The sequence below is a fragment of the Entelurus aequoreus genome, linkage group LG03 (genome assembly GCF_033978785.1).
Source record: "Entelurus aequoreus isolate RoL-2023_Sb linkage group LG03, RoL_Eaeq_v1.1, whole genome shotgun sequence".
NCBI classification, from domain to species: domain Eukaryota; kingdom Metazoa; phylum Chordata; class Actinopteri; order Syngnathiformes; family Syngnathidae; genus Entelurus; species Entelurus aequoreus.
Window position 1 is genome coordinate 79,811,801 of NC_084733.1, and position 26,906 is coordinate 79,838,706.

Genomic DNA, 26,906 nt, shown 5'->3' on the forward strand with positions numbered 1-26,906 from the left:
AACATGTACTGTACATTGTTTTCTTAAAGAAACATCGCTAAAGGAGAGGTTATATTAATAGATACAAATATAAACATGACTCCAGTGGTGGTCTGCTCAGGTCCCAGACGTGTCATTTTAATCCAATTACACTTGAACACAGCAGGGTGACCAGAGCCGTTTCAAACAGGCTTTCCTGACTCATACAAGCGACGTGACTCACTACATGGGTGTGTAAAATACTGGAAATCCGACTGTACACTCGCAGAAAGTCAGAAGGAAAAAAACCTCACAGCTTTGCATCATTTCGAGGTCATTTTTTACCGGCCGTACTAGACATGTCCTAGCCCACTAAAAATCGAAACTTTGAATTTGTTATTTTTAAGCAAGGACATCTACTGAAGTTATGCTCAACCATCAAATTAAATTGAGTTGGAAGAATATGTAATTATAATTATATAATTGTTATGCTTTCGGTTACGCGCAAAAATTGGGGTTACTAGCTTCTAGTTATCTTAGGGCAGGGGTCGGCAACCCGCGGCTCCGGAGCCGCATGCGGCTCCTTGACCACTCTGATGCGGCTCAGCTACATACATGCCGACCCCCCCGATTTTCCCAGGAGATTTATGGATCTCAGTGTCCCTCATAGATTACTCCCAGGGAAAAAATAATCCTATTTACACTCTAATTACTAAATAAAGGGCGTGCCCTAATTGCACTGCAGTAATTGTCCTCTATAGCATTTACATACAGCGTGCCAGTCCAGCCACATGTTGCATGTTGTTATTACTTGCACACACAGGAGACAGCAAAGCATACTTACTCATCAGCCACACAGCTTACACTGACGGTAGCCGTATCAAACAACTTTAACATTGTTACGTTACAAATATGCGCCACACTGTGAACCCACACCAAAAAAGAATGAAAAACACATTTCTGGAGAACATCCCACCGTAACACAACATAAACACAACACAACCATTACCCAGAATCCCATGCAGCCCTAACTCTTCCGGTCTACATTATACACCCCCGCTACCACCAAATCCCCCCACACATCAACCCCCCCCCCCCCCCCCCACCCCCCCCCCTCTCCGTGCGTTGGTTGAGCGGAAGAGTTAGGGCTGCATGGGATTCTGGGTATTGGTACCGTCAGTGTAAGATGTGTGGCTGCTGAGTTAGTACGCCTTGCTGTCACTTACGTGAGCAAGCTGAAATTGCATTCTACGTGTGGTTGAGCAGGTACGCTGTTTGGGCAGACTGTAGAGGGCGCCAAATGCAGTGTCATCACGCTCTGATATTCGGGAGTCTCCCGGGAAAAATGAGAGGGTTGGCAAGCATGAGGCTATCAAGCGCCATTCATTCAAAACTCGCGGGCTGCACTAACATCAAATTTCCACATTAAAGTGCGTGCCGGTGCGTGTGTCGGAGACCTCTGGTTAACATAGCACAAAGCATTTAAGCTTTGTATGCAGTGTTTTTCATTTTAAATTTTTTTTTGTGGCTCCCATTACTTTCTTTAATTTGTGAAACTTGCCAAAATGGCTCTTTGAGTGGTAAAGGTTGCCGACCCCTGTCTTAGGGAATGTCACAGTGAACCCCGTAAGAGCCGATCAAAACATCTGGTCTTAATCGCAATAATTAGTTCATAGCTAGAGGTGGACATAACATTTTTGTTTTTAAAAAGGTGGACGATATTAGCTGAATTCAAGAGCTGAATCATCAAAAGCACGACGGAGCGTGTAGCTAGCTAGCAAACTTGGTGAAGCAACAGGAGCGTAGCAGTGCTAGTCTTTTTTTAAAAACATTTTGATTTCTATTTACTGTTTTAATTGGTTTTTCCCTTTAAAATCGTTTTTATTCATATTTATTTTTATATTGTTTTTATATTGGTTCTATATTTATTTATTTGTTGTTTTTATTCAGTCATTGGTGGAGCTAAGGATAATATTTGATTATTGTTTTTAATACTGTTTTTAATATTGTTGTGCAGCACTTTGGAAACATTTTTGTTTTTTAAATGTGCTATATAAATAAAGTGGATTGGATTGGATTGGATTGCACCATACTGAAGCAGTGTAAGTCCCTAACGCCAGCCAGGATTGTTAAAATAATATCCAAACGACGGACATGTATCCATGAGAATATGAAGAAGCAGCTGGAAGGAGATACCGCAGAAGTCCACTCTCAAAGGTAAATACTGTACACTATTTTTACATGACTGTACTTAAACTACTGAAGTTTGTACATTTTTATTGCATTGTTTTTCTTACAATATTATTATCTAAAAGTTAGTTTTTCTTTTTAAAAAAGCAAGTTAAAATCTTAGTTTTTAAAGTGACAAACACCAATTAGATTGATTTTACACATAATTTTAAGGAGTGACAAGAACACATGCTGTAGGTGGAATAATATGTACTGTAGGCGGAAAAATATGTACTGTAGGTGGAAGAATACGTACTGTAGGTGGAAGAATACGTACAGTAGGTGGAAGAATATGTACTGTAGGTGGAAAAATATGTACTGTAGGTAGAAGAATACGTACTGTAGACGGAAGAATATGTACTGTGGGTGGAAGAATACGTACTGTAGGTGGAAGAATACGTACTGTAGGTGGACAAATATGTACTGTAGGCGGAAGAATACGTACTGTAGGTGGAAGAATACTTACTGAAGGTGGAACAATACGTACTGTAAGTGGAAGAATATGTACTGTAGGTGGAGGAATACGCAATGTAGGTGGAAGAATACGTACTGTCGGTGGAAGAATACGTACTGTAGGTGGAAGAATACGTACTGTCGGTGGAAGAATAGGTACTGTAGGTGGAAGAATACGTACTGTCGGTGGAAGAATACGTACTGTCGGTGGAAGAATACGTACTATAGGTGGAAGAATACGTACTGTAGGTGGAAGTATACGTACTGTAGGTGGAAGAATACGTACTGTAGGTGGACAAATATGTACTGTAGGCGGAAAAATACGTACTGTAGGTGGAAGAATACGTACTGTAGGTGGAAGAATACGTACTGTAGGTGGAGGTATACGTTTGTACTGTAGGTGGAAGAATACGTACTGTAGGTGGAAAAATATGTACTGTAGGCGGAAGAATACGTACTGTAGGTGGAAGAATACGTACTGTACGTGGAAGTATACGTACGTACTGTAGGTGGAAGTATACGTACTGTAGGTGGAAGTATACGTACGTACCGTAGGTGGAAGAATATGTACTGTAGGTGGAAGAATACGTACTGTAGGTGGAAGTATATGTACTGTAGGTGGAAGAATACATACTTGGGTGGAAGAATACGTACTGTAGGTGGAAGTATACGTTTGTACTGTAGGTGGAAGTATATGTACTGTAGGTTGAATAATATGTACAGTATGTGGAAGAATATGTACTGTAGGTGGAAGTATACGTACGTACTGTAAGTGGAAGAATATGTACTGTAGGTTAAAAAATACGTACTGTAGGTGGAAGTATACGTACTGTAGGTGGAAGTATACGTACGTACCGTAGGTGGAAGAATATGTACTGTAGGTGGAAGAATACGTACTGTAGGTGGAAGTATACGTACGTACTGTAGGTGGAAGTATACGTACGTACTGTAGGTGGAAGAATATGTACTGTAGGTGAAAGTATACATACTGTAGGTGGAAGTATACCTACTATGTGTAGTTGTGTTTACACTGAACAAAGACAACGTCACTTATGCTCCTTCTTAGTTCACATTTCCCCCTTCATGATGTCGCCCACGTGAGCGTCAGACCATTGATATCAAAGAAACAGGAAGTGAAAAGTTCAGACGGCGGAGAAGTGAACATGTGTTGTCATCATGGAAGATAAAGATGGTATCTTTCAACAATGCTCCTGTGAAATGGATAGTGGCAACTAAGCAGCATAGTGGTGTCATTGTTGGCACTTGCAGTGTTGGTCATTTCATCTTTTTAAGAGTATACTCACCTCCCCCGTTCTTCTGGCACAGGTAGGGGAACCTCCAGACGTTGCCGAGGCCTACAGAGAAGCCCACCTGGGCCAGGATGTACTGGAGCTTGCTGTTCCAGGCCGGGCGCTCCTCCTCCTCGCCGTCCGAGCCGCCCTCCTCCACGTCGCAGTCCTTGCCCTCGCCGTCATGGCCGCCGACGATCAGCGAGCTCTTCTTGAAGGAATCGTCGCAGGCGTCCTCGTTGGAAAGAAGGTCTCTGGCCGACTCGGTGACATCGTCGTCAAGCTCTCTCTTGACGGCCTTGCTGTTTTTGGGCATTTGATAAAGCAAACGGGGGCCGGGGGTGGAATGTCCTCTTGGGCGTGGTCGGGGGGGCAGGCGGAAAAAGTCCCACTTTGGTCGTGGCAAAACTTGCAACGATGACTTTCGGTTTTGGAATCCGTTGGAGGTGGGCGTGTCTGGAGATGTTTTTATTTCCTCATTATCACCGGGAGGTCTGCGGGGCACAAGTGAAGCAGGCACACTTTAAGACGAGCACGCGAGAAAGTCACATGATTGTCATAATAGTTGCGTTTGAGAGGAAAACGAGCGGCGTGGGAACATCAGCTGGGGATGGAGGCTACGGTATCGTGTTTCCTCCTGAATAAATGATGGGAGGACAAGAATCGCATGCAAACCCAAACACTCCTTCTGCACGGACAACTCATTAGGTACACACGGAAAATGTAAACAATGCTCACTCTTGACCGAGTAGTCTGGAGTATTGTTATTTTTGTAGTTAGGGCTGGGCGATATGGCTGAAAAAGTGTTTTTTTTTCAGTTAATATCGATAATTATTGATTTTTAAAAAAAAATAAGGACAGGGAGAAACATTTTTATTTGAAATGTAACCTTCCTCTGATTATAATCCCTTTGGCAGAAAGGAATTGTCAACACAAGCATGGAAAACACCCAAACTATGTCAACAAAATAGTAAAATCCCATTGAACACTTAACAATAAATGAAAGAATATGTAAGAAATGTAGGGCTGCAACAACTAATCGATTAAAATGGATTATAAAAATAGTTGGTGATTAATTTAGTCATCGATTTGTTGGATCTATGCTATGCGCATGCGCAGAGGCTACTTTATATATATTTATATATATATATATATATATATATATATATATATATACACACTACCGGTCAAAAGTTTGGGGTCACCCAAACAATTATGTGGAATAGCCTTCATTTCTAAGAACAAGAATAGACTGTCGAGTTTCAGATGAAAGTTCTGTTTTTCTGGCCATTTTGAGCGTTTAATTGACCCCACAAATGTGATGCTCCAGAAACTCAATCTGCTCAAAGGAAGGTCAGTTTTGTAGCTTCTGTAACGAGCTAAACTGTTTTCAGATGTGTGAACATGTTTGCACAAGGGTTTTGTAATCATCAATTAGCCTTCTGAGCCAATGAGCAAACGCATTGTACCATTAGAACACTGGAGTGATAGTTGCTGGAAATGGGCCTCTATACACCTATGTAGATATTGCACCAAAAAACAGACATTTGCAGCTACAATAGTCATTTACCACATTATCAATGTATAGAGTGTATTTCTTTAAAGTTAAGACTAGTTTAAAGTTATCTTCATTAAAAAGTACAGTGCTTTTCCTTTAAAATAAGGACATTTCAATGTGACCCCAAACTTTTGAACGGTAGTGTATATATACATATATATATTTTTTATAAACCTTTATTTATGAACTGCAACATTTACAAACAGCTGAGAAACAATAATCAAAATAAGTATGGAGCCAGTATACTGTTTTTCCCCCAATAAAATACTGGAAAGGATAGAAATGTAGTTTGTCTCTTTTATCCGATTATTAATCGAAGTAATAATCGACAGATTAATCGATTATCAAATTAATCGTTAGTTGCAGCCCTAGCTGCAACTAAAAATTAAATAAAAAAATATATATAAAAAAGTAGCCTCTGCGCATGCGCATAGCAAAGATCCAACGAATTGATGACTAAATTAATCGCCAACTATTTTTATAATCGATATTAATCAATTTAATCGATTAGTTGTTGCAGCCCTACATTTCTTACATATTCTTTCATTTTAATAGCTATTGTTAAGTGTTCAATGGGATTTTACTATTTTGTTGACATAGTTTGAGTGTTTTCCATGCTTGTGTTGACAATTCCTTTCTGCCAAAGGGATTATAATCAGAGGAAGGTTACATTTCAAATAAAAATGTTTCTCCCCGTCCTTATTTAAAAAAAAACCAATCAATAATTATCGATATTAACTGAAAAAAAAAAACTTTTTCAGCCAGCCCTAACTACAAAAATCGAAGTAATAATCAATAGATTAATCGATTATCAAATTAATCGTTAGTTGCAGCACTAGCTGCAACTAACAACTAATCTGTCGATTATTACTTCGATTAATCGATTAATAATCGGATAAAAGAGACAAACTACATTCCTATCCTTTCCAGTATTTTATTGGAAAAAAACAGCATACTGGCACCATACTTATTTTGATTATTGTTTCTCAGCTGTTTGTAAATGTTGCAGTTTATAAATAAAGGTTTATTAAAAAAAAAAAAAATTAAAAAAAAAAAATTAAAAATTAAATACATTTAAAAAAAGAGTCTGCGCATGCGCAAAGCATAGATCCAACAAATCAATGACTAAATTAATAAGCAACTATTTTTATAATCGATTTAATCGATTAGTTGTTGCAGCCCTAGTTGCAGCCCTAAAGAAATGTTTAATAAAGTGTCAGAAAATAGTGCAAAGTGTAAAAATGTAAACATAGAGAAACCTGAGAAGAACTATTTTCTGCAGGTTTAGTGCCAGGAAGTTACAGCTGTGCTCTAAAGGGTGAGCACGGCTAAGGTGGTCTTGGTGGGGACGAGCGCTTTGCATCATTTACAGTCCACATTGGACTGAAAATGGTCCCTTTTAAAAAAAGTACCTTACTGTCCAGGTGATTGTTCCTCTTTGAGCCACAATTTCTTAATTTTGAAAGAATCAAAGACAACAAAATGGCGCAACCAAACTTGATAGTTGATACTAGGGTTGGGCAATAAAACAATATTAATGTATATTGCGACAGACATGTACTTGATATCATAAGAAAAAAGCGTACGATAAAACAGTAGATTTTTTTATTTCTTTTTGTTATAAGAAACAGGAAGTATGGAAGCAAGGTTGGTTGCATGATCAAAGGCACTCGCTCTTTGGTTACCGAGCGACGCATGAAGTGATCAGTTGGCGTGACACGCCAACAGCCAATCAGGTAATAGTATCAACTATCAAATTTGGTTGTCTGGCGGTTGATTATTTGCATGGAGTGAGAAGAGAAACTCAAAATGAGGAAATTGTGTATCAAAGAGGAAAGGTCACCTAGACAGTATGACACTTTTTTGGATCTTTTTTATTTTTTTTTAAAACAAACCATAGTCAGATCAATGTGGTCTGTAAATGATGCGAGGCGCTCGTCCCCAATAAGACCGCTAATACCGCACTCACCCTTTAGAGCACAGTCCTAACTTCTTGGCAGTAAACCTGCAGAAAATAGTTATTCTCTTTGTTTACATGTTTTCATTTATTCATCCTATGCTTTAAAAACGTACCTCGATTCTGACTTCCTGCTAAACTGGTGTCACATCTCCCCTTTATCTCTAAAATCCCTAAAAAAATTGTTTCACAACAGCTAATTGAATATTTTAATCTAGAGAACCATTTCAGTCGGGTTTCATTTTCACACTCTTTTCTTACACTTTATTAAACATTTCTTACATATTCCTTATTCTTGCACCTTCATTTTAAGAGCTTATTGTTCAGTGTTCAATATGATTTTACAATTTTGTTGATATTGTTTTGAGTGTTTTCCATGCTTGTGCTTGTGCTGAGGTATTATAGTCAGAGGAAGGTTACATTCCTAATAAAATTTTTTTTTTTTTTTTTTTTTTCCTGTTCCTTATTTTTGATAAGGCATTAAACCTATCAATAATAATCGATATTGATTGATAAAAAAACACTTATTTTGGGATATAAAATTACCTATACGGTGAATATATAACTAGCCCCATTTGCTGGCATCCACTGCACTTTTATCGTTTTATCAACCGTCAGTCGCCTTTTTGGCTTAAAACATAGCTGTGCGTGGCTTTCATCGGAACAAATCGGGAGTTGACCAACAAATGTTCAGAGTTTTCTCTGCATTATTTAAACCAAGATATCGTGATCACAATATGCAAGCGACAGCGGGAGGCAGCGTGTAGGTAAAAAAGTGTCTAATACTTAAACCAAAAATACACATAAGGTGAGTGCCCCTAAGAAAAGGCATTAAAGCTGAGGGATGGCTATGTAGAACGAAACTAAAACTGAACTGGCTACAAAGTAAACAAAAACAGAATGCTGGACGACAGCAAAGACTTACAGCGTGTGGAGCAGGAGACGGCGTCCACAAAGTACATCCGTACATGACATGACAACAATGTCCACACAAAAAAAGATAGCAACAACTTAAATAGTCTTGATTGCCAAAACAAAGCAGGTGCGGAAAGGAACACATGAAACTGGAACACAACTAAAACACTACACACGGGAAAACACCAAAAAACTCAAATTAAGTCACGGCTTGGTGTGACAGGTCGTGACAGTACACCTACTTTGAGACAAGAGCTATAGTGATGCATGGTTGGTTATGGTTTAAAGTCATATCCAACAATTGCGACAACGACTTTTTATCGTCTACAGAGTTTCATTTTTTAATGATTTCTGCTGGTGGTGTGCCTCTGGATTTTTTCAATAAAAAAAAAAAAAGCGCCTTGGCTCAAAAAAGGTTGAAAAACACTGGTCACATTTGAAATAAAAATGTTTACATTCCATAGATAGATAGATAAATAGTACTTTATTGATTCCTTCAGGAGAGTTCCCTCAGGAAAAATACACAGTAATCCATACAATCCATACACAGTAACCAATTCTCCAGCTCCTTATTTTTGGTAAGTCATAAAACATATTGATAATTATAGACTTAGACTTATACTTCCTTTTTTATCGTCATTCAAATTTGAACTTTACAGCGGACGAAGTGGCTGGGGAGAGGGAAGTCTGGGCTTCCCTGCTTAGGCTGCTGCCCCCGCGACCCGACCTCGGATAAGCGGAAGAAGATGGATGGATGGAGTACAGATAAGAACAACATTTTGTTGCATTAGCTCATGGTAGTGCATGATAAAAGAGCAATAAGGTGCAGATATAAATACCGTATTTTTCGGACTATAAGTCGCAGTTTTTTTCATAGTTTGGCCGGGGGTGCGACTTATACTCAGGAGCGACTTATGTGTGAAATGATTAACACGACCGTAAAATATCAAATAACATTATTTATCTCATTCACGTAAGAGACTAGACGTATAAGATTTCATGGGATTTAGCGATTAGGAGTGACAGATTGTTTGGTAAACGTATAGCATGTTCTATATGTTATAGTTATTTGAATTACTCTTACCATAATATGTTACGTTAACATACCAGGCACGTTCTCAGTTGGTTATTTATGCCTCATTTAACGTACACTTATCCAGCCTGTTGTTCACTATTCTTTATTTATTTTAAATTGCCTTTCAAATGTCTATTCTTGGTGTTGGCTTTTATCAAATAAATTTCCCCCAAAAATGCGACTTATACTCCAGTGCGACTTATATATGTTTTTTTCCTTCTTTATTATGCATTTTCGGCCGGTGCGACTTATACTCCGGAAAATACGGTAAATATATTGCACTTTTTCATTTGCATCCACGTTTATGGATGTATGTTATGTTGTCTTTATATTCCAGCGAGTTAATCCATTTTCATCAACATTGACTGACATGAAACACTTAATTCGGGATATAAAATGACCTAAACGGTGAATATATATTTAACTAACCCCGTTTGCTGGCACCCACTGCACTTTTATTGTTTTGTTAACCCCCGAGTTGCCTTTTTACATGTATAAACATGGAAGTGTGGCTTAAAACATAGCTGGCCACAGCTGGACCCTGGAACAGACCACTTCTTTTCATCGGAACAAATCAGGTGTCGACCGACACATTTTTTTGAACTTTCCTCTGCATTATTTGAACAAGATATCGCGGCTATGGTGAGTGGGTGACGGGAAAGACCAAAGGGCGGGGGCCGCACCACGCGGCGGGTAAAGATGCGCAACATCTTCCATCTTGGCCTTCACCTCAACGCCCTATTCCCCCCCCCCCCCCCCCCCTCATCATTCCTGCGGTGCACAACAGAACCACTCCGCGCCTTCCTCGGCATGAGGATTATGTGATTAGTAGATATTATTGTACATATTTACAGCGCACATAAGTGGCCCGCCGTGCGTGGAACGTGGAGAAGACGTGTTTAATATTATTATTATACGGGGAAATCATTTTTTAAAATCATACATTGCGTAAACGGTGATGGATAACGCCAATATTTTTAAAATGTGCCTTTATAGGAGCATCCCATTGTCCATTTAAGACACGAACATCCTCCCGGGCGTCATGGCGTCCATGTGATATTTCATCATTCTCATCATTCTCCTCATCACGCGCCTTGGTACCCCGGTCTCACTGCGCATGCGCGCGTACACAAACACACGCACGCACACATATACTATACGGATGCTTTTAAAACTCACCTGTGTGTGAAAAGCGATGGTCGCGGTGAGGATGCTGCGTCTCAAGGAATGAAATTGTGTGCTGTCATACATGGGGGGGACATGTTCGTAGCTGACACGCTGCCGGTCGGTGTGTGAATCTCCGGGCTTTCCGTTCAGACCCGCTCGTCCCCCCCCCCCCTGCCAGCCGCCCGGAACAGCGCACCTCCCGCGGGGGTGTTCCCGCCGGAAACACACGGCGTACAACTGTCGTCTCTCCCGTCAATGGTCACATTCTCATCCCAAGTTTACTTAAAAAACATTACTAAAATACGAATACTTGTATTCACGCGTGGTTTTGTGGAATATTTACTATGTTTTTTCGCGTCTTGCTAGCTGTGTCCCCCCCCCCTCCGTGTGTGCGTTTGGTACGGTCCACTACTAGCTTGTCTTCATGGAAAGGGGCGGGGTCTGCTGAAGGCAATGTGCCTCTGTTTGGAAACCAACTTGCTTTGTCTCCTAATTAAATAATATCAATATATATATATATATATTTTCCTATAAAGTATAGTGTCTACCGTGTAGACAATGTAGTTGTTGTACACTCATTCATACCATAGATAGACCACGTGACCGGTTTTTTCTTCTTCTTTGATCTTCTTTAAAGTCATATGTTCGTTGGTACACTGTTCATCTCATTTAGTACACTGAACAATTTTGTAATATACACTAATGGTACTACTACACACTAATGGTAGTAATACACACTAAAGGTAATAATACACACCTATGGTATTACTATAATAATACACACTAATGGTAGCAATATACACTAATGGTAGTAATATACACTAATGGTGTTAATATACACTAATGGTAGTAATACACACTTATGGTAGCAATATACACTAATGGTAGTAATACACACTCACGGTAGCAATATACAATAATGGTAGTAATACACATTAATGGTAGTAATACACACTATAGGTAGTAATACACACTAATGGTATTACTATAGTAATACACACTAATGGTAGTAATACACACTATAGGTAGAAATACACACTAATGATATTACTATAGTAATACACACTAATGGTAGTAATACACACTAATGGTAGCAATACTCACTAATGGTAGCAATATACACTAATGGTAGCAATATACACTAATGGTGCTAATATACACTAATGGTAGTGTTACACACTAATGGTGTAATACACACTAATGGTAGCAATATACACTAATGGTAGTAATACACACTAATGGTAGTAATATACCCTAATGGTAGTAATAGATTAAGATTAAGATTATTAAGATTAAAGTACCAATGATTGTCACACACACACTAGATGTGGTGGGAAAAAAAAAGTCGGTCTAAGCCTGGGCCCCTGGAGAGGGGGTCCAGACTGAGGCCAAGGGAAAAAACAACTCATAGCCATAGCACACATCCCTCTTACATGTGTGTAAGAGGGAAACATCAAAGAACACAAAGGACATTAAAGACATTAAAGGAGCAGAACTGATGCCACCAGCTATATACCCTAATGGTAGTAATACACACTAACGGTAGCAATATACACTAATGTTAGTATTACACACTAATGGTAGTAATACACACTAATGGTAGTAATATACACTAATGGTAGTAACATGTAATATGGTAGTAATATGGTATACCATTAGTGTGTATTACTATAGTAATATAAACTGATGGTAGTAATATATACTAATGGTAGTAATACACACTAATGGTAACAATACACACTATTGGTAATAATACACACTAATGGTAGCAATACATACTAATGGTAGTAATACACACTAATGGTAGCAATGTACACTAATGGTAGTAATGTACACTAATGGTAGCAATGTACACTAATGGCAGTAATATACACTAATGGTATTAATATACACTAATGGTGTTAATATACACTAATGGTAGTAATACACACTTATGGTAGCAATATACATTAATGGTGTAATGCACACTAACGGTAGCAATATACACTAATGGTAGTAATACACACTCACGGTAGCAATATTTACTAATGGTATTACTATAGTAATACACACTAATGGTAGTAATACACACTAATGGTAGCAATACTCACTAATGGTAGCAATTTACACTAATGGTAGCAATATACACTAATGGTGTTAATATACACTAATGGTGTTAATATCAATCAATCAATCAATGTTTATTTATATAGCCCTAAATCACAAGTGTCTCAAAGGGCTGATATACACTAATGGTAGTGTTACACACTAATGGTGTAATACACACTAATGGTAGCAATATACCCTAATGGTAGTAATACACACTAATGGTAGCAATATGCATGAATTGTAGTAATACACACTAATGGTAGCAATATACACTAATGGTTGTTATACACCCTAATGGTAGTAATATACACTAATGGTAGCAATACACACTAAAGGTAGTAATACACACTAATGGTAGTAATACACACTAATGGTAGTATTTAAGTGCGTGTGTACACTCATGTCAAACTGCTAAATATTCATACCATAGATAGACCACGTGACCTGTACAACGTTTGCCGTTCTGTTTATATATTTTTTTCTTTGATGTTCTTTAAAGTCATATCATTTAGTACACTGAACATTCAAAGCATGCAGGGGCCATTTTGATATTTTTCATTTTTAAACCATTACAAACTGTAGATTGTTTTTCTTGAAATCTTTAGGACAGTGCTATTCAAAGTACGGCTCAGGGCCCATTTGAGGCCTGCAGCTAATTGTCTAACGGCCCGCACATTTAAAAAACACACAAAAAAACATAAAAAGTCGAATGAAAGAGCAAATAGGTGAGATGTAACAAAAAAACAGGCAGTTTTTTGCTTTAAAACTGGCATTGCTCAAAAAATAATAATTATTTATATTTGACAGAATGATCTGAAGTTGATCTAGAGATTTAAACATTGTAAAAACAATATATATTAATACATGACTTATTTTGAACACTTTCATGAGTGTGTGGGGGGTGGGGGGGGGGGTCTCAAAATCAATGTTCTTATGAATTATTGACCTATTGAAGGCTCCAATTACTTCACATCAAATATTCCACTTTGAACATTTGTTGGGTGCAAAAGATTGCATATTTTGTGTTTTTGCAGTAAAAAAAAAAAAAGTTTTTTCGCTGACGAAAAGGGACAAAAAAAAATAAAAAACCATGCAGGCAGTTTTGTTTTTACTTTAAAACTGTCATTGCTAAAAATAATAATAATAACAATAATAATAATAATAATAAAAACGTATAATCGACAGAAAGATCTGACAATGATCTATAATTATTTTAGCGCTGACAGTAAAAAATGAATAAATAAATATATACATATATATATACTGTATATATATGTATATATATATATATATATATATATATATATATATATATATATATATATATATATATATATATATATATATATATATATATATATATATATATATATATATATAGTCAAGGTTTCTGGGGTTTATCCCTTAAACAGTGCTCAATACCGGGGTAGAGCGGAATATACGTTAGGTCAGGAAAAAACAGAGAGGCTATTTCATCCATACAAGCCTCTTTCACAGGAACATCCCCTGAAGAGCAGGGAAACCTGCGAAACAGGCTTGTAGGGATGAAAAAAAAAAATATATATATACATTTTAACACTTTAATGACTGGGGCCCTTTTGGGTACCTTTAACATTAAACAAAATTGAGGGAGCCCTAATGGTTACAATATATATTTTATTGGGTTTTGAACATGTAAAATATCAAAATAGCCCCAGTATGCTTTGATGTTTCAGTGTGGAAAAAGTTTGGACATCCCTGCTTTAGGGCTCCCCTGATTGTATTACATCCGGAGATGCTTTCCTCGTCATTCACCTGAGGTGAATGGAGCCTTGGCCAGTGAATGTTTATTCATTCATCTGTATATGTCAAGGAATACACTATTGCCTCTCACGCCCCCCTAAAGTGAATGTTTATTCATTCATCTGTATATGTCAAGAAATACACTATTGCCTCGCACACCCCCCTGAAATGAATGTTTATTCATTCATCTGTATATGTACAGAAATACACTATTGCCTCTCACGCCCTCCCTAAAGTGAATGTTTATTCATTCATCTGTTTATGTCAAGAAATACACTATTGCCTGTCACGCCCCCTAAATTTAATGTTTATTCATTCATCTGTATACGTCAAGAAATACACGATTGCCTCTCACGCCCCCCTAAAGTGAATGTTTATTCATTCATCTGTATATGACAAGAAATACACTATAGCCTCTCATGCCCCTTAAAGTGAATGTTTATTCATTCATCTGTTTATGTCAAGAAATACACTATTGCCTCTCACGCCCCCCCTAAATTTAATGTTTATTCATTCATCTGTTTATGTCAAGAAATACACTATTGCCTCTCACGCTCCCCTAAATTTAATGTTTATTCATTCATCTGTATATATATAAAAAATACTCTATTGTCTCTCACGCCCCCCTGAAGTGATTGTTTATTCATTCATCTGTATACGTCAAGAAATACACTATTGTCTCTCACGCCCCCCTAAATTTAATGTTTATTCATTCATCTGTATATGTCAAGAAATACACTATTGCTTCTCACGCCCCCTAAAGTGATTGTTTATTCATTCATCTGTATACGTCAAGAAATACACGATTGCCTCTCACGCCCCCTAAAGTGAATGTTTATTCATTCATCTGTATATGTAAAAAAATACGCTTTTGTGTCTCACGCCCCCCTAAAGTGAGTGTTTATTCATTCATCTGTATATGTCAAGAAATACACTATTGCCTCTCAGACCCCCCTAAATTTAATGTTTATTCATTCATCTGTTTATGTCAAGAAATACACTATTGCCTCTCACGCTCCCCTAAATTTAATGTTTATTCATTCATCTGTATATATATAAAAAATACTCTATTGTCTCTCACGCCCCCTGAAGTGATTGTTTATTCATTCATCTGTATACATCAAGAAATACACTATTGTCTCTCACGCCCCCCTAAATTTAATGTTTATTCATTCATCTGTATATGTCAAGAAATACACTATTGCTTCTCACGCCCCCCTAAAGTGATTGTTTATTCATTCATCTGTATATGTCAAGAAATACACGATTGCCTCTCACGCCCCCCTAAAGTGAATGTTTATTCATTCATCTGTATATGACAAGAAATACACTATAGCCTCTCATGCCCCTTAAAGTGAATGTTTATTCATTCATCTGTTTATGTCAAGAAATACACTATTGCCTCTCACGCCCCCCTAAATTGAATGTTTATTCATTCATCTGTTTATGTCAATAAATACACTATTGCCTCTCCCGCTCCCCTAAATTTAATGTTTATTCATTCATCTGTATATATATAAAAAATACTCTATTGTCTCTCACGCCCCCCTGAAGTGATTGTTTATTCATTCATCTGTATACGTCAAGAAATACACTATTGTCTCTCACGCCCCCCTAAATTTAATGTTTATTCATTCATCTGAATATGTCAAGAAATACACTATTGCTTCTCACGCCCCCTAAAGTGATTGTTTATTCATTCATCTGTATACGTCAAGAAATACACGATTGCCTCTCACGCCCCCTAAAGTGAATGTTTATTCATTCATCTGTATATGACAAGAAATACATAATTGCCTCTCACGCCCCCCTAAATTGAATGTTTATTCATTCATCTGTGTATATCAAGAAATACTCTATTGTATCTCACGCCCCCCTAAAGTGATTGTTTATTCCTTCATCTGTATATGTCAAGAAATACACTATTGCCTCTCACGCCCCCCTAAATTTAAATGTTTATTAATTCATCTGTTTATGTCAAGAAATACACTATTGCCTCTCACGCTCCCCTAAATTTAATGTTTATTCATTCATCTGTATATATATAAAAAAATACTCTATTGTCTCTCACGCCCCCCTGAAGTGATTGTTTATTCATTCATCTGTATACGTCAAGAAATACACTATTGTCTCTCACGCCCCCTAAATTTAATGTTTATTAATTCATCTGTTTATGTCAAGAAATACACTATTGCCTCTCACGCCCCCCTAAAGTGATTGTTTATTCATTCATCTGTATACGTCAAGAAATACACGATTGCCTCTCACGCCCCCTAAAGTGAATGTTTATTCATTCATCTGTATATGACAAGAAATACATAATTGCCTCTCACGCCCCCCTAAATTGAATGTTTATTCATTCATCTGTGTATATCAAGAAATACTCTATTGTATCTCACGCCCCCCTAAAGTGATTGTTTATTCATTCATCTGTATATGTCAAGAAATACACTATTCCCTCTCACACACCCCTAAATTTAATGTTTATTCATTCATCTGTTTATGTCAAGAAATACACTATTGCCTCTCACGCTCCCCTAAATTTAATGTTTATTCATTCATCTGTATATATATAAAAAATACTCTATTGTCTCTCACGCCCCCCTGAAGTGATTGTTTATTCATTCATCTGTATACGTCAAGAAATACACTATTGTCTCTCACGCCCCCCTAAATTTAATGTTTATTCATTCATCTGAATATGTCAAGAAATACACTATTGCTTCTAACGCCCCCTAAAGTGATTGTTTATTCATTCATCTGTATACGTCAAGAAATACACGATTGCCTCTCACGCCCCCTAAAGTGAATGTTTATTCATTCATCTGTATATGACAAGAAATACATAATTGCCTCTCACGCCCCCCTAAATTGAATGTTTATTCATTCATCTGTGTATATCAAGAAATACTCTATTGTATCTCACGCCCCCCTAAAGTGATTGTTTATTCCTTCATCTGTATATGTCAAGAAATACACTATTGCCTCTCACGCCCCCCCCTAAATTTAATGTTTATTCATTCATCTGTATATGTCAAGAAATAAGCTATCAATTACCCTTTTCACTTCAAAGGATATTTTTAAAGCTCAACAAGTTTTATGCCGTTTACATTTGCATTCAAAATGTCCTCGGACATTCATACGCGCACCACTCTCATGAAATATCATTCAGATGTGTACTTTATCATGACTGTGAGCCCGGTATGAAGTTTGATCCTGAAAACGAAACGTGAACTTGTTTGAAAGCCACAAATATGCTGCAGCGTCGCCACCCGACCGGGTGGTGAGCGATATCAGATGGCGTATCGGCCGTTTAATTTGGCTTTGTCACAAAAAGCAAGGGAGTGCTGTCAAGGCGTGGACGTGTCAGGAGACAATGAAATAGAAAATGAAAGTACTTGACGAGTGAAATTAAGTTTTCAGGGTTTGACGTGTTCCTTCATCTCACTTATTATTTATCATGACGTGGGTGATACTCCAAGTTTTGGTATCGATCCAATACCAAGTAAATTTGTGGGTACGCATCTCGTTATTTGATTCAAGTTAATTCATCGATTGAATCAAATTCATTAAAGCAGACCAGAGCTTCTCAGTTATTTTTTTTTTTCAGGATGGGGGTTGATATGGCCTTACTCCTCACACTTTACCTGACACATGAAACGTGACAAATCTGGGGCGTGCACTATCCAATTTGGCAGTGGGGTGTTGAATATCTTAAAACGTGTTTTGTGGCAATTCCAACTTTGACCACTCTGTCAGTTGCTATGTAAAGTGGCGCTTTCCATCGTTTTCAGCAGACTGCATTGCAAAATGATTAACCCTTCTCCCTGTTATTTTGCTAGCTTTTTAGCTAATTTTGTATGTTTACATATAAAAATCATGGTTTGTGATAGTCAGAGCTGTTGAGAAAGTATGAGCATATTTGTGAAATGTTAGCATGCTAACATTTTTTGCTGGCTTTTTTTTAGCAACATTGTCAGAATAATTGTATCTAAGTTATCATAAAACTTTGTGTTGCCATGAGTTCCCGGCGAGAAGACAAAAGCTATCTTTAATCCTACCAAGCAGAATGCTTGTAAAACTCCACTGTGTAGGATGGGAAGCAACATGAAGGTGTTCTGTTTCTTTCATTTATTGTAATCAACAGAAAGCTATTGTTTTGACCCAAGAATTACAAAGCGGAGAGGAAGCAGGGCCTGACTCCCCTCCAGGCACCGCTTCTTTGAACTGTTTTACGACCTTTTCTTTGAACTGTTGTAATCAAAGGTGATGGCTGTTTACGACCCCCGTCCCTTAGAAACAGCTGTTGCCATGTAATCAGGGAAAGTCCAAATAAAAGAGGAGGCGTACAATCTTTCGCCAGAGCGTGATGGAGACTGTACAAGAGTACAGCCCAGACGCGATCTCCTCAATTGAGCCAAATTTAATTCTGTCTCTGTTTAATTCCTTGCTTCTTGTCTTGTTTAATAGATGTCATCAGTGTTTGAACCTGACAAACATTTTTTACGTTTGGACCTAAAAATCATGAATTTTGATACTTGGCGCCATCTTTGAAGAATGCCATTGTCTCTTATATTGGCATGATACGTACGTTTTATGCTAGCTTTTTAGCTAATTTTGTATGTTTACAAATACAAACCTTGGTTTGTAATAGTCAGAGCTGTTGAGCAAGTATGAGCATATTCGTGAGAATGTTAGCATGCTAAAAATTTTTGCTATCTTTTTAAGCATGTATTTTATGTTTGGACCTAAAAATCATGAATTTTAGTACTTGGCGCCATCTTTAAAGGATGCTATTGTCTCTTATATTAGCATGCTAATGTTAGCATGGTAAACATTTTTGCTAGCTTTCTAGCTAATTGTGTATGTTTAAAAATAAAAACCATGGTTTGTGATAGTCAGAGCTGTTGAGCAAGTATGAACATATTTGTGAGAATGTTAGCATGCTAACATCTTTTTTGCTAGATTTTTAGCAATTGTTTTATATTTAGACGTAAAAATCATGAATTTTGATACTTAGCGCCGTCTTTGAAGAATGCTATTGTCTCTAATATTAGCATGCTACTTATGTTTTATGCTAGCTTTTTTTTAGCTAATTTTGTATGTTTAAAAATAAAAACCATGGTGTGTCATAGTCAGGGCTGTCGAGCAAGTATGAACATATTTGTGAGAATTTTAGCATTGCTAAATTTTTTGCTCGCTTTTTAGCAAATTTTTGTATGTTCAGACCTAAAAGTCATGTATTTTGACACTCGGCGCCATCTTTGAAGTATGCTATTGTCTCTAATATTAGCATGCTAACGTTCGCATTGGTAACATTTTATGCTACTTTTTTTAAGATAATTTTGTATGTTTACACCTAAAAATCATAGTTTGTGATAGTCAGAGCTGTTGAGAAAGTATGAACATATTTGTGAGAATGTTAGCATGCTAACATTTTTTTTGCTGGATTTTTTGCAATTTTTTTATATTTAGACCTAAAAATCACAAATTTTGATACTTGGCGCCATCTTTGAAGTATATTATTGTCTCTAATACTAGCATGCTACTTATGTTTTCTGCTAAAAATAAAAACCATGTGTGTCATAGTCAGGGCTCTCGAGCAAGTATGAACATATTTGTGAGAATTTTAGCATTGCTAAATTTTTTGCTAGCTTTTTAGCACATTTTTGTATGTTCAGACCTAAAAGTCATGTATTTTGACACTCGGCGCCATCTTTGAAGTATGCTATTGTCTCTAATATTAGCATGCTAACGTTCGAATGGTAACATTTTATGCTACTTTTTTTAGATAATTTTGTATGTTTACAAATGAAAATCATGGTTTGTGATAGTCAGAGTTGTTGAGCAAGTATGAACATATTTGTGAGAATGTTAGCATGCTAACATTGTTTTGCGAAATTTTTGGCAATTTTTTTATATTTAGACCTAAAAATCATGAATTTTGATACTTGGCGCCATCTTTGAAGTATGCTATTGTCTCTAATATTAGCATGCTACTTATGTTTTATGCTAGCTTTTTAGTTAATTTTGTATGTTTAAAAATAAAAACCATGGTTTGTCATAGTCAGGGCTGTTGAGCAAGTATGAACATATTTGTGAGAATTTTAGCATGTTAAATTTTTAGCACATTTTTGTATGTTTAGACCTAAAAATCATGTATTTTGACACTCGTTGCCATCTTTGAAGTATGCTATTGTCTCTAATATTAGCATGCTAACATTCGCATGATAACCTTTTATTCTACTTTTATAGATAATTTTGTATATTTACAAATGAAAATTATGGTTTGTGAGAGTCAGAGCTGTTGAGCAAGTATGAACATATTTGTGACAACGTTACATGCTAACATTTTTTGCTAGATTTTTAGCTATTTTTTTTAATATTTAGACCTAAAAACCATGACTTTTGATACTTGGCGGCATCTTTGAAGTATGCTATTGTCTATTATATTAGCATGCTAGTGTTAGCGTGGTAACGTTTTATGCTAGCTTTTTAGTTAATGTTGTATGTTTACACCTAAAAATCATAGTTTGTGATAGTCAGAGCTGTTGAGCAAGTATGCTAACAGTTGATACTAATAAAGCATGTCACACGCCGTGCTCTTGTCCTGTGTTGACGTTTTCATTGGACAAGCACACAGCAGGTCACAGGTGGCTTTGCCTACCTGTTGAATTCTTCATGGCCTTGCTGGGACTTTGTAACGTTAGACCGCCTGGCCGTCACCAGTCTGAGCCTCGCCCCCCATGGAAAGTTAAGGCCTCGCACACAGACGCCAGCTGTGGGCCAATAGGATTCAGCCTGAGATTTGGGGTTAGTCACAAATTCCTTCCACACAGGTGGCGGTGATTAACTGTGTGAAGTTGGCCCCACTTATCATCGCAAATATCAAAATAACACTGCCAGTCCTTTGTGCTACAATTTTAAACTGTTAGCATACTTGCTCAGCAGCCATGATTTTTATTTGTAAACATACAAAATGAGCTAAAAAGCTAACATAAAATGTTACCGTGCTAATGTTAGCACGCTAATATAAGAGACAATAGCACATTTCAAAGATGGCGCCGTTTATCAAAGTTCATGATTTTTAGGTCCAAACATTAAAAATATTGCTAAAAAGCTAGGAAATAATGTTAGCATGATAAAGTTTTCACAAATATGCTCATATTTACTTAACAGCTTTGAGTATCACAAACTATTATTTTTACGTGTAAACATACAAAATTATCTAAAAAATGTAGCATAAATGTTAGCATGCGAACGTTAGCATGCTAATATTAGAGAAAATAGCATACTTCAAAGATGGCGCCAAATGTCATTATAAAAATGTATGGTTTTTAGGTCCAAACATAAAAAAATTGCTTAAAAAATTACAAAAAACGCTAGCATGCTAACAAATATGCTCAAACTTGCTCAACGAAACTGAGTTCACCAACCATGATTTTTATTTGTAAACATGCAAACTTAGCTAAAAAGCTAGCATAAAACGTTATCATGCTAACGTTATCATGCTAACGTTGTCATGCTAATGTTAGCATGCTAATATAAGAGACAATAGCATACTTCAAAGATGGTGCCGTGAATCAAAGTTCATGATTTTTAGGTCTAAACATTAAAAAAATAGCTAAAAAGCTAGCAAAAAATGTTAGCATGCTAACATTTTCACAAAAATGCTCATACTTACTCAACAGCCCTGAGTATCACCAACCATGATATTTATTTGTGAAAATACAAAAATTAGCTAAAAAGCTAGCATAAAACGTTACCATGCTAACGTTAGTATGTTGATATAAGAGACAACAGCATACTATAGTTGGTATGTTATTGACATGTTATTATTCATGAAAAATTTTCACGATTGGGACAATTTTGGGGAGATTTTGACAAGGTGTCACGAATCAGAAAATAGAAAAACAAAAATAGAAATGTCTTATGCATAATCATTAATATCTCAAAAAGGCGATTAAAGGGGAGCATAATAATAATAACATTAATTATAATAATCATAATAACAATAATAATAGTGACAATGATAATAGTGACAATAATAATAATAATAACAATAATATAATAATAATCATAATAATAATAACAATAATAATTGTGGAGGGAGGCGTGGCCTGCGGACCTGCAGCGAAGTGGGGTGTGCTAAAACCGGCTTCGAGATCAGGGACAGGTGCGTAGATGGCACACCTGGGCCTGCTTATCTAATAAACTGTCGCTCTGTTAAAAGGCAGCAGCCGGGAAGGAGAGGAGAGTTGGAGTTGGAGCACGCGAGAGAGAGTGAGACCAGACAACTGCTGAAAAGCACCAAAAGACTTTGCACATTAAAGAAAATAAAACTGTCTAAAAACCCTGAAAAGGAGCGGTGATGTCGGTGATTGGTGGTCCGAGGAACCCGAGGGAAGGAGTCTTCCACAATTTGGCGCCCAACATGGCCGGACCACCAATCACCGACATCACCGCTCCTTTTCAGGGTTTTTAGACTGTTTTATTTTCATCAACGTGCAAAGTCTTTTGGTTCTTTTCAGCAGTTGTCTGGTCTCACTCTCTCTCGCATGCTCCAACTCCAACTCCAACTCTCCTCCCCTTCCCGGCTGCGACAGGTGATTAGATAAGCAGGCCCAGGTGGGCCATCTACGCACCTGTCGCTGATCTCGAAGCCGGTCCTGGCACACCCCGCTTCGCTGCAGGTCCGCAGGCCACGCCCCCCTCCACAATAATGTTTACTGTGTTTGCGTAACAAGTACAGTATATATACAAAAAGGAGGATTACCTCCAAATTTTTCAGGACAACCTAAAATCCTCAGCCCGGAGGTTGGGTCTTGGGCGCAGTTGGGTGTTCCACCAGGACAAAGACCCCAAACACACGTCAAAAGTGGTAAAGGAATGGCTAAATCAGGCTAGAATTAAGGTTTTAGAATGGCCTTCCCAAAGTCCTGACTTAAACGTGTGGACAATGCTGAAGAAACAAGTCCATGTCAGAAAACCAAACAAATTTAGCTGAACTTTTGATCGTGACTGTTTATGTATATATAAATACACAAAAAACAGGTACTAATAGGTAAGAAAAGTTGGTGCATTTTTGGAAACTTACGTTGGAGTGTTTTCTGTCTTTGCGTAACAAGTACAATACTTACAGTATTAACACTTTTTAGAGCGCAACAAAAATCAAAACAACACACCATCTAACGTGTGTGTGTGTATATATATATATGTACATATATACATATATACATGCATATATACATATATACTCACACATATACTGTATGTATATATGTACCGTATTTTTTGGAGTATAAGTCGCACCGGAGTATAAGTCGCACCTGCCGAAAATGCATAATAAAGAAGGAAAAAAACATATAAAAATCGCACTGGAGCCCGGCCAAACTATGAAAAAAACTGCGACTTATAGTCCGAAAAATACTGTATGTATATACAGTACATGTATATATATATATATATATATACACATTATAACTTGTGATAAACTTAGTGTGAGAGAGTTTGTTTGGTCGATAGGAGTTGATCAGCTGCTGGAGTACGATTGTACACAAAGTACCCGAGGAGTGACCATGGACATCTTACATAACGTCTTCATTCCTTTCTTGTCGTCGTCTAAAAAGGGATCCATTGTCGAGTGTTTTGATATTTACATCAGCATGTTATTGTCCGCTCATGTCGCCGTTTACGTAATGGCGTGAGGCGGAAGCTGTTGAATAGCCTTGAACCCTTCATGATAGGTAAATACTGCACAGAGCGCGTTTCAAAGGAGGGATTAGGGACGTGCAGACCCCTTACTGCCTCTTTGCTGGTCATGGACACAAGGCCTGCAAGGACTTCAAAGAGTCATGAGACCTGCACAGTACAGAACTTCCCACCGAGATACCCCATTTATTTCCTGTGTTCCAATATTGCCTTCCATGCACACCTACAGAATAAGCAAATTACATTTTTTATTTAATTTAAGATAAGATAAAACATGCATTTCAGGGGTTTTAATGGTAGAGTTTTGTGATCAGGTTTTTTAGGTAGGGAAGTAACGATATAAACATTTCATATCACGATGATCATTATTGTTGAATGTGCACAAAAAGTACTTTAACAACCTAAAATAAATAGACACACAATATACTTTCTTGGCGAGAAAAAAACATTAAATATCAATCTGACTGTATAGGATCCATAATGTTTTTACTTGACTGTTTAAATATGTTTATATTCTTCTTCTTTTTAAAAATAAATATAAATTGGGTGTTGGGCCTTTCCTTTAATTCGGCTTTATGATCATGGTATGGTATGGACTTATATCATATTCGAATAATTAAAATGTACACAAATATTACTCTATTAGTGGGAATTATTCTGAAATAATGGCTATGATTTTATTTCTGTTATTTTCACTGTAAACATTCCATAAGGCGGTGCCATATTTCCATGCTTTGGCAGTGACATCACTTGTTCGAATAATAATAATAATAAATAATAAAAATATATATAAAAAAAAAAAAAAAAAATATATATATATATATATATATATATATAAACATATACAATATATATATATATATATATATATATATATATATATATATATATATATATATATATATATATATATATATATATATATATATATATATATATATATATATATATATATATATATATACAATATATATATATATATATATATATATATACATACATTTTAAAAAATATATATTGTTTTATTTTATTTTATATATATGTATATATATACATATATATACATACATATAATATATATCTGTATATATATATGTTTATTTTGAATTTTTATATATATATATATATATATATATATATATATATATATATATATATATATATATACGTATATATATATGTATAAAATATATTATGTTTATTAAAAAATAATATATATATATATATACATATTAATTTTTTAAAATGTTTTATTGTATTTTTATTTTTTATATATATATTTATTTATTTTAATTTAGTTAATTTTATATATATAAATATTAAAAAATATATATATATTCATTTTATACATAAATATATATCTGTATGTTTATGTTTAATTTTTATTTTGTATTTGTTTTGATTTCATATATATATATACACACACATATATATATAAAATATATATATTTAATTTTTATTATATATAAAATATATACATTTATATTTATAAATATATGTATATACATGCATATTTAAAATTTGTATTTTTTTATTTTATTGTATTATATATATATATATTAATATATATATATATTTATACACATATATATATATATATATATATATATATATATATATATATATATATATATATATATATATATATATATATATATATATATATATATATATATATATATATATATATATATATATATGGGACGGTATAGCTCGGTTGGTAGAGCGGCCGTGCCAGCAACTTGAGGGTTGCAGGTTCGATCCCCGCTTCCGCCATCCTAGTCACTGCCGTTGTGTCCTTGGGCAAGACACTTTACCCACCTGCTCCCAGTGCCACCCACACTGGTTTAAAAATGTAACTTAGATATTGGGTTTCACAATGTAAAGCGCTTTGAGTCACTTGAGAAAAAGCGCTATATAAATGTAATTCACTTCACATATATATATATATATATAAAATACAAAATAAAAATATGTTTTTTTATTTTTATTTTAATATTATCTGTGCATGCAAAAAAATATTCCAAGCAATTTTTTGGTTACTTACAGTTTCAAAGCAAGTTATCCATCAATCTGTTGCCAATGCAAACTGTGCAACGAGGCTATTATACATTTACACTCATAAATATTTACTGTTCTCTGCATTGTGGCCCTCACTAAAAACGCGTTGTGACAGCCCCGCTTTCGTATAAAAGAATCTTTGAGGACTCTTCCCTGTCTAACCGTCAGAAGTTGCGCCGCGGTTATCATGGTTTGTGTTTACCGTTACATACATATTCAAATTGAGGGACAGGAAACACACAGAGCAGTCCACTCTTTGCCTTCGCTATTGCCAAGGAGAAGCCAGACCTTGAAATCCCCCTCTAGTCGTTCAAAGTCTCCTGTTTGGGGACACTTGGACGGTGTTTTGTCGTCGTTCAGTAGCGATGAATACTCACGCACTTCAACCAGTAATAAACTTTGCTATAATCACACTCATGACTGCGTTCTTGCACAAAACGAACCCTGTAGATTCACTCCTACGACAAAAGTGCTCACATGCGTATTTCTCATAAGCCTGCAGGGAAACGCTCGCATGTGACTACAGCCGGGATGTGTGCTTTATAGTCTTTGTGACGTAGGAGAAAAAGTACCAGGACTAATTGGAAAGAAATTCTGCACTCTGTGAACCGGGTCTAAAGGTCTGTCACACGTACGAGGAATTCCGATTCCCCCGTAATCCCC

General features: G+C 36.2%; 1 protein-coding gene across 3 annotated transcripts in view; it reads right to left on the reverse strand.

The window, feature by feature from the left end:
* The window catches only part of slc6a15 (solute carrier family 6 member 15), a 55,123-nt gene extending 44,355 nt beyond the window's left edge, over positions 1–10,768 (reverse strand). For all 3 annotated transcript variants that reach the window (XR_009825386.1, XM_062042863.1, XM_062042862.1), the window contains exons 1-2: positions 10,614–10,768; positions 3,945–4,423 (exon numbers count right to left, since the gene is read on the reverse strand). Coding sequence is in view for 2 of the 3 variants with exons in the window: in XM_062042863.1 (XP_061898847.1) it covers positions 3,945–4,245 (301 nt within the window). In the remaining variant the exon portion in view is untranslated. The remainder of the gene's footprint in view (positions 1–3,944; positions 4,424–10,613) is intronic.
* Between the last annotated feature and the right edge of the window lie 16,138 nt (positions 10,769–26,906).